The sequence below is a fragment of the Haliaeetus leucocephalus genome, unplaced genomic scaffold, assembly GCF_000737465.1.
Source record: "Haliaeetus leucocephalus isolate CR32 unplaced genomic scaffold, Haliaeetus_leucocephalus-4.0 Scaffold157, whole genome shotgun sequence".
NCBI classification, from domain to species: domain Eukaryota; kingdom Metazoa; phylum Chordata; class Aves; order Accipitriformes; family Accipitridae; genus Haliaeetus; species Haliaeetus leucocephalus.
Window position 1 is genome coordinate 1841463 of NW_010972593.1, and position 9501 is coordinate 1850963.

Sequence of the window (9501 nt, forward strand, 5' to 3'; positions counted from 1 at the left end):
CCCACGTGAGAGGTTTTGTACTTAAACGTGGTGAACCTTTTATGCGTGGTGTGCCGCATGTGCTTTAGTACATCAGTTTAATGGCACTTCCTATCTTTAGCTGGTGTATTTCGATAGCGGGTTGACAGATCTCAACACACTCACCTATCTCACCACAGTATTTAAGCTCAATTAGTTACCAGGCACAGAGTGGTGTGGAGAGTTTATTATTAGCTTGGAGCTAGCCGCTAGCCGAGGACAACGCTGCAACCAGGTCTTCATTCTGGGTTGGTCTCATTTGGAGAAAAGGAGGCTGAGGGGCGACCTCGTTTCTCTCTGCAGCTTCCTGAGGAGGGGACATGGAGAGGGAGGTGCAGCGCTTTTCTCCCTGGGATCCAGGGACAGGACATGTGGGAATGGTTCAAAGCTGCATCAGGGAGGTTCAGACCAGACATCAGGAAACATTTCTTTACCAAGAGGATGGTCAAACCCTGGAGCAGGCTTCCTTGAGAGGTGGTCAATGCCCTAAGCCTGTCAGTGTTTAAGAGGCATTTGGACAATGCCCTTAAGAACATGCTTTAACTTTTGGTCAGCCCTGAAGTGGTCGGGCAGTTGGACTAGATAATCGTTGTAGGTCCCTTCCGACTGAACTATTCTAATCTATTCTACAGCCATGGCGAGCTGCATTTGTCCCTGGCTCACGCAAGTGCAGACGTTGCCCCAGGTGTGCCTGGTGGCAGCACAGACCAATCTGAGCAGACAGGGCAAAGAGGAGGTGACATTTTTTGTGGCGCTTACCATCGTGCCACTCATGCTTCCCACCAGGCTGCCTGGGTGAAGGTCACCACTTGGCTCACGGGCGGAGGTTCTGCCTAAAAGCCTGGTGAAGAATAGGAGTTGTGCTGCTCATAAAGGGGGAAACTCAGGCAGATTGTTGTTCTCAAAGAAAGTACGTGATAAGCAGGAAGATAAAGGGCTACCACTCAGTTTTGCTTCAGGAACAATATCCCCATTCCTTCTCAAGCATGTTATGATTTATTTCAGTATTTCAGTTGTGTGTGTTTGCCAAATTATTCTTGTGCTATCTTGCTTGGAGTGGGAGGCTTTTTTTGTCTCACTGAAATACTGAGAAAAAGCCTATCATCAGCAGTAAAACTACTGCCACTGATATTTTACTTACAGTTTTGCTATAAAGGGAGGACATGGATGAACAAGAAGTCTGTGGACTTTCTACAAACTTACCAGAAGCATTTGCAAAAGCAGAAGCTCCTGTACCTCCATTTTACAGAGTTGGAACATGGTACCTGGCACTTTAACACAGAATTTTGCCAAAAGCATATAACCTGCTTGGGTGTGAGCTCCTTTGTGGGACACATTTTGAAGGCAGATTACACAGGGCTATAAAGGACAGCTCCCTACAGCACAGATTCCTTACAACTTTTTCACAGCAAGTTAATGAAAAGTCTATTGGTAAATAGACTGCACGTGTGCTCCAAGGACATGTTTAAATGCTGTTTGTTTCAAACTGAAATTAGGATGGCATTGTCAGTTACAAATTCCTGAAGGGAGTTTCCCAAGGTAGCACAATTTTAATATGAGGCTGCTACTCTCATTCCCTGAGAAATCCCACCAATTTGCCCTCTGGATTTTAAATCCACACATAGAGCCATTTCCACCTCTTGAGGCTCAGCTAGTTGGAGAATTTAGGACCAAGTAACATTATTGTTTGGATCACAAAAGGCAGAACTAGAGGCTTCTGTCCAAACTTCCCACCTTGGGAGCAGTTGACTATTGTGCAAAACAAGCCGTAGTATCTTTACACGCTAATTTGTTTTGAGTGTGAAGTGAGAAACACCACAACGCCGAGGCTGACATAAACCTGGTTTCATACCAGCACTTCAAAAATATCTGAAGTGCTGTTCACCTCCCATAATCACCTCCAAGAATCTCACTCTTGTTGGGATGTCAGAACTGGGCTTCCAGGCCAGTGTTATCACTTAAACCAAAGCAGCAACACACAAAAGGAGGTTTGAGGCCACACAGGTATGACATTTCAAATGTCATATGAAAAAGCAGGGGCTGTTGGTGTGTTTGGGGGGAGTTTTTTGCCTATTTCTACTACAGTAAAGGTAACTGACATATTAAAACAGGACCTCAAAAAAAAAAAAGAGAGATTTTAAGTTGATTTTTACTGAATTTTAGAGATGACATTACAAACAAGCCATTACATAAAGACTTAATATCTGCAGAAGCACATAAGCAGAAGAGTCAGTTGTTCTCCTAATACAGCTCCACTTGTTCTATTATAAAAATGTGTTTTCAACTTGTTTAAGCCAGTGGAATACAAAATAAGAAAATAAAAAAACAAGCCACAAAACAAAACAATCCTGTCCATCATAGTTGTGAATAAGTTATCTTCATTTTTCAATTATATACAAAAGATACTTTCCAAAGGACAGTATAAGAAGAGTTTACATAAATAAACCCCTCATTCCAACTAATAAGTACTATTTACATCATTCTGTACACGGGTCTTTCAGGTCTTCCGAGACCCTGAAAAGCAAGAGGGGAAAGTGTGACTATCCAAGCGTAAGGGCAGGTTGTTTCCAGCAGTCAGTCCCTCATGTTTTACCCCCTCAGAAGGAGGGATGTATTCACCTATAAGCAATTTAAAAGCTTGTTGTGAATATCTTCAAAGACTTGATTGTAAAGTTCATCTCTAGACTTCAGTCCATCTAAATAAACTGAAAGAAGAAGATGGAGTCAGGCTGTAGGTTTCCTATCAGAACAAAATTTCTGTAGTTTAAAAATCTTTCATGCTCTATTGACCTAAATGACAAGCTCGTTTTCCAATTAGAAAAACTGAACCTTCCTGAAAAGCTATGGCCCACAAAATCTCTTATCCCATTATAAAGAATGTGGGTTTTGTCTATGTTGTCCATGGCCTCCCCCCGCGCCCCGCCCCGAGTGCTTATAATGTGAAACAAAGGAAGGAAGTTCTTAGCTATAAAACTGCATATATTTATCTGGACAGAAAGTAGGCCAGGATTACAACTTAGTAGTAAAAATAGTGCCTCACATCATTACAGTTAAAGTTTCCTTGAATTAAATTACTGACTTCCTTAAAATCCAAAGTATGGTGCCAAAGGATTTGTATTTAGGAAGGCTTACCAACATCAACACCACAGTCCTCCATTTCTTTCCTGTGTTTTAAGTACATGGGCCAGACATGTCCATCAAAGAGACCCGGTGGGTCAGGAACAGTGTAGTTACGTGTACTGCAAATATCAAAAAGTAAAAAAGAACATTAGGACTACTGGGATCACACTGCCTCTTGCATACTGCTGAAGCCTGAAGTTCATCTGACAGCTGCTCAGTTGCATTTATGTAAAAGCTGACTGTCACAGTCCAATTTCTCATCGATACTGGTCTGTGTTTTGCAACAAGTTTATTTTAGCACCCAAAGTGAATACAGAAGCTACAGGTAGCCGATGAAAGCAAAGCAAGCAGTCTCTGAGGGTTCACTGATGCTCATGGGGAAGCATGCAGCGACTCTTGTTCGTTCTGCACCAGTGTGCTGATCTCCAGACAACCCGCACAAAGGGAACTGCCAGATCTAAAGTTTCAGAAAATGCCACACGAAAGTCTCTTTCTCCACTTACATTAAAATTTTCAACTGTAATGCCAATTCATAATTCCAATATATCCCCTTAATAGTAACATAAAGGTAGTCTGAAGGCTTTCCTCTAGTAGAGAGTCTTTATTGGAAGGAAGGATTAGACTTACATCAAAGAATCTTCTTACCTTCTCCTCCTTTTGCATTCATCATATGGAACTGCCAGGTAGTAGCGTATGTCAAATAGGTCTATCAGTGGTCTAGGGTAGGGTAGAAAGAAAGAACGTGTCTTTTTTTTCTGACAGCAAAAAGTGTTCAAACACCCCTGAAAGCCATACAAATCTTTCTACATCTCTCGTATTTGTGTCTATCATAGACAACAGAAGAATAAGTGTTTTCATTAAGACACAAGCTAACGTACAGTAGGTTTATTTGTAGCTACAAAACATGGAGAATGCTGTTTTCTGAAGGTCAGAATGGTATGCCAGGTACTTTTACCACCCAAATACCTGCTACTAGTTACTGTGGAGGATTAGACACTAGGCTGGGAAGACCTGGGGTATGAACCGTGACTCTTTCTAGATAATTTCAGATTCTGCTTGCAGTAGACCAAAGTTGTGATTCATCAATTTGATATGAAATGACTTATCAAACCACCTGACCTGTTGTGCTGAAGCAAGCTGTCAAAATGTACTAAATCTGTGTGCCCATGCATGAGGCAACTCATCAGCTCATCTTCTTTTCCAGAAATACAGGGGGTTAGCTTTGCCACAGCTTACTGCATTGCACTCCTATTAGGCTGAGGAAAATAAACCCTGAAAAATCCTTAAAGCAAATCTAGTTTGAACCTGGTGGGACCGACAGACTTCTAAAAGCCTGCTGAGCATTGCATAAACACTTGATATAGTATGAACTGAGAAGCTCCAGGTCCATGGATTAAATACTCCCTTTGGACTAAGGAAAGGCTCCCATTAACAAGTCAGGGTGCTTCAGAAGTATTTGTAACCTTCAGGAGAGACACCGAGAGTTACCTCCTCAGGGACAGGCCAAGAACACCCGGCAGTTTGCCAGCACGATCTCCAGTTAGCAGTTCTTGGCATGATAGTCCGAGACTGCCATTTTATATTTTCCATTCAGTTTGGAAAGCCAGAATGGTGCTGCTTGTCTTATGGTACAGCTTATAAACAACTCCAGTTTTGCTAAGTGTCATGCACAGCTTGTTCTCTTGAAAGAGTTTTGTAAACAACAGTCTAGTTTGGAGCCAATAATCCTTTGCTTGTCATGTTTATAGCATGCAATTTTCTGACGTTTATATATTTAGCTATTGGAAGTTTTCTCTTCACTGCTAGTCTAGTCTCCCCATCTTCCTGCCAAGCATTTTTTCCCCATATAAAAAACAAACAACAAAAAAACCCAAACCAAAACCAGGTTGATCTTTGCTCCAATGTACAATTAATTACCAAGCTCAATTTAGTCAGTGTTAAAGAAGCACATGTATCACATGAGAACTATTCCTAAATTCCAGGAGAGATTCCAAGGAGCTGATGCAGAATGGATTATCTCCTTGTTCTCATCAATGACCTTTTCAGGTCAAGGTTTAGGCATGGTGGTGGGAGACCAGGAGGGAAGCCTGTGTCTTCACTGCTGGCTCAGTATTTACAGGTTTGGTCTAAAGCTCCCCATGCCCTAGAGTTCAAAGGTGTGCCCTAAATGAGAACTTCCTACATTACCTTGAGAAAGTTACCTTGTGCACTTCACTTTTACCAGCATTTACTGGTAAATTTTACATTTTACATGAGACAAATTCTTACACATAATACCTCACAACAAGACAGGAAGGGTATATTAGTAAAAAGGAAATTTTAGTCCTGGCACTAGGGATCTAGTGTTCTTCCCTGGCAAACCGTTAATAGTTCCCCAAACCTTACTTGTAATTATAAAGCAGGAAGCCTTCAATGACCAATATATGGATATCTTTGGAGGCTGGCTCTTTAGAGCCAGGCGTAACATTCACCCCGTGGGAACGGGCAAACTTCACTGGGTTCTCAATCCATGCACGCACAGTGCTCACCATTGCCTCCATATCCAAGGAGTCCAACACTAGTTAGAAGAAAGGGGGTGGGTGGGAAAAAGGTATACAATCAAATACCATGAACCACAGAGGCTTGAAAGTATAATATAGAATGAACTTGTAAAATTGAAATTACATAAGTTTACTGTTAAATCTTAATAATTAAAAAGAAATACTTAGGAAAAATATACATTACTGCATCCTATAGCGAACACTGCTCTTACCATCCCATTGTTTAAAGCCGTCTTCCCCGACTTCTATTTGATCTTGTGGCTGAAATATAGTGAGCAATAAAACATTGCTGCAAACTCAGCGTGATCAGTTACCTAAGATCCGATCACAACCTGGACACTACTGCAATACACAACAAAGCAAGTGTTCACTTAAAACAATTACAGACCCTGTTTGGACTACATTAAAATTTAAGTTCCCATCTTTCACCAACCCCAAGAACTTTGAAAAGTTTTCTTGGCTCAGTCAAGCCACTTTGGACAAAGAGTTCTAGGTTAATAATTCGATATGGTGGTATTAGCCAAAATCCTACAGCCCCTGTTTGTAAGTCAACATAAGAACTTAAAATGCAAATACAGTGTTAAGTAACTGCTAAAATTTACATGTTCAAGAATAGCTATTTTAACTCCTAACGGCTCTAATAAAAACGCAGGTCAGCATAGCATGACTTTTGGTCACTTAGTTACAGCTTTACTTGTACTAGCATTTGCCAGCTAAACTGACAAGTGAGAAGCTATAGATCTTTATGGAAAGTCAGACAGAATTCCTCCTCTACTTTAAGGGCTTGTATCTGACCAAATTTGTGCATGAGGCTTCTTGCAAAGAAGCTCTTCCAAACGAGTGTCTCATTCCTGTTTCACATGGCACGTGCTCCTGCAAAGGCAGGACAAACCGACCAGGTGGCTGCCGATGCCAGAGCACCTTGTGTGGTGGCATGGAGCTCCACACAACTTCAAGTATGTTGCCACATCTCTTGGACTTCCACATATGGTGGGGTCCAGCTGTATTGCAATTCCCACAGCATGGCCGAAGCTGACAGCGTTTGGTAACGCAGTTCTGATCTGACCCACTTCCCCTGCTGCTCTCCCAGGCTCGGTGCAGAAGGCATCAGGTCAGCACAGGTCTTCTGTATTGATCTTTAGCTATCTTTTAATTGGGTTTCTGACATGGAGCTGTCAAAGCTCCCCAATACAACTGTCCTTCTATATTTAAAGCAGTGTAGGGGTGCTTAAATCCTGAAGTAGTATTTAGAAGCAACATTCTTATTTAAATTAAATAAGGAGGAAAACACAACATAGAAAAAATGGTTTGTGCAGAGTACATTAAATAACCTGTAACTTAGATCAGTAGTTTGACCTAAAGTTAGATCTGTTGTGAAAATTAAAGGAAGCTTGTGCTGCAACTGTTCTGTGCTTGGCTGTGCCAAGCTCCGCTTCTGTGGAAGCTGACACATACATTTGTAAAGGTCAGCATCGCTTCACTTGTCCAAAGTAATTTAAAAAAATAAATACATATATTTAAGGGGAAAAAAAGTAAAAATCAGAAAGTTTGTTGCTCCTAAGCTGTCAAAACTTAATTGGAAAGCATGCACAAGTATATAAAACTTACATGGAGGACCTACTACAACTATCACTACGCATACAAGCAGCAGTTAATGTTTTAAACAAGGGGAGGAGCTCAGCTTACCTTGAAGAAATCATCCTGATGGACCACACAGCAGTTGGGGAGCGCCTTGATGATTCTGTTGGTCAAGGTGGTTTTACCACCGTTAGTGACACTGCACGGAGAGGTGAGAAAGAGGCGGGAGAACCGCGTTAGAGCCGCTGGGACCCCTCCCGCCTGGGAGAACCGCTAGGACCCCCCGCCATAGCCCTCAGCGGGACGCTCTGAGGGGAGGCGACCCCCGCGCCCAGCCCATTTGAATTTCCCGCCTCGCCGGCGCCACGGCGCGCGTTGGCCGCCGATTGGCTGCCACCACCCTCCGCCCCGCCCTTTCCCCGCGGCAACTGCCTGTGTCCGGCGCGCGCGCGCCCTCGCAGGCTCGGCGGGCGGCTCGCGCCGCTCCTAACGGCCGCCCCGCTTCCCGCCCGCTGCAACGGCCGCGCTGTGAGGGAGCGCGGGGGCCGCGCCGCCATCTCTGTCCACCTCAGAGCGGCTGCCCGGGGCTCCCCCACCTCTGCCTCTCCGCCAATCTGCCCGAGCTGGGCCAAGCTTCGGCGGGCACTCTCCTCAAGATGGAGGAGGCTGGGCGGCTCCAACCGCTCAGCTGCCCTCCCTGCGGGCGCCCTGTCAGCCCCCGCGGGGGGCTTTGGTGAGCGTTGGCTTCTCTCCCCGCTGAGGCCCGGCCGGTCTGCCCCCGCGTAGGGAGCTGGCAGCTTCCGAGGTACAAGCCCTTGCCGGCGTTCATCGCCCGAAAACACCCTGGCTCGTTAGGAGGCTTACGGTCACCAGCTTAAGAAGCCAGCCCATGAAAGTAAGGCTTGCGAAAATTGTTTTTTAAAAATGCCTTAAATGAATAATGAATGAGGGAAGCTCTCTCTTTTCTCAGAGTATGACTCAGACTTCTTTATACCTGCAAAACCCGTTTTAATATAAAAGGCTTGAATAATTTTCCTCTCTAAAGCAGGGAGTCGTCAAGTCTGAATGTGCTTATTCCTAATTTATTATTCAAAGGCTATAGAAGTCTCACGCTGTCTTTAACCCATGTTCTAATTCAAGGTCTTGCCCGGTGGCAGTTTTGCAAACCCTTCTGCAGTCGGCAGGGATGTGCCAAGCTCTGTCGCCCTGTCCTAGCACACACGCAGCCTTTCTTCTACTTTGCTGGAGAAAAGAAAAGTTTTTTGTACACACAACCCCCCCCCCTTATTTGAAGCACGGTTTTTTCTTCTTTGTCTTTCAGAGAAGCTTTAAAAGCCTAATTGAGTGTTGAAAACATCCTTTTTCACACTTGAGGTACACCACTCCATCTGACCTACAAATTTACCTGAAATATTTTTTTTTCTATTTCAGCATATCTCCTCTTAATCCTATAAAAGTTTGGTAAATGCCACCCTGCAGAGCTTCCTGTATTTAAGCAGCACAAGTGAGGAGTCAGCAAGTTGCATCATTTCTAGACTCCTGTAATATTTTATAGTCAAATATATAATCGCTAAGCCTTAGATCATCTTACATACAACAATTAAATGGGAAGAAAAAGCAGTGTGTATATATATACACAATATTAACAGGAACTCACCCTCCGATGCCTATGATGTATTTCATCTTTGTAGAGTTGCTTCCTTAGCAGGAACGCAGTGAGAAAAAACAAATTTAGAAGCACTGAAATTACTTTCAGCAGAAAAAACCCTACAGCTGATCCTCTTCCTTCTATTCCCCCACCCACTCAACCCTGCCTTGCCTTACTCTTTCATTGAAGGAAAAGGCGGGTTTGCCTCTAATTTATAGGGCCCCACCGCAGCGCCCTGCCCTCCCTCCCCGCTGTTTCTCCGCCCTGCCTGCTGATGGAAAAGCCCTGTGACTATCATGAGCCCCAGATGTCATATTTTCGACCCGGGATTAGCCAATCCTCACCTCGGCGGATGGGGTCATGCGCGCTGCAGCTGCACCTGTTTTTGCAACCCTTGTGGACCCCCACTCCCCTGCCCTTGCTGGCTTTGCTATAAATAGCTTTTTGGCAAGCTCTTCCTTTGCCTAAATTAGTAATGGGGTAGATAGAAATGTCACCCCTTTTCACAATTCCTTTGGGAGTTCTGGGAGAGGTACAGAGGTGTGTGAAGATACAATTCAGTGTTGGGTTTTTTTTTTTCCTTCAAGCTAGGCAAGC

At 43.8% G+C, this 9501-nt stretch overlaps 1 protein-coding gene across 1 annotated transcript; it reads right to left on the bottom strand.

Annotated features, from left to right (window-relative positions):
- Positions 1-2637: 2637 nt before the first annotated feature.
- On the bottom strand, positions 2638-8939 carry NMRK2 (nicotinamide riboside kinase 2). The gene is made up of 7 exons (XM_010562278.1): positions 8914-8939; positions 7365-7455; positions 5891-5939; positions 5524-5695; positions 3784-3855; positions 3151-3257; positions 2638-2723 (listed from the first exon to the last, which is right to left on the bottom strand). Exons 1-7 carry the CDS (start codon positions 8937-8939, stop codon positions 2638-2640), a joined length of 603 nt encoding a protein of 200 aa, XP_010560580.1.
- Between the last annotated feature and the right edge of the window lie 562 nt (positions 8940-9501).

What these genes read in the sequence shown, in the direction of transcription:
- NMRK2 (XM_010562278.1), bottom strand. Translation starts at nt 8,939, where the DNA reads ATGAAATACATCATAGGCATCGGAGG. An exon ending in TACATCATAGGCATCGGAGG is followed by an intron (nt 7,456 to 8,913) that starts GTGAGTTCCTGT and finishes CTCTCCGTGCAG; the next exon opens with TGTCACTAACGGTGGTAAAA. An exon ending in GGACTGTGGTGTTGATGTTG is followed by an intron (nt 2,724 to 3,150) that starts GTAAGCCTTCCT and finishes TTCTTCTTTCAG; the next exon opens with TTTATTTAGATGGACTGAAG.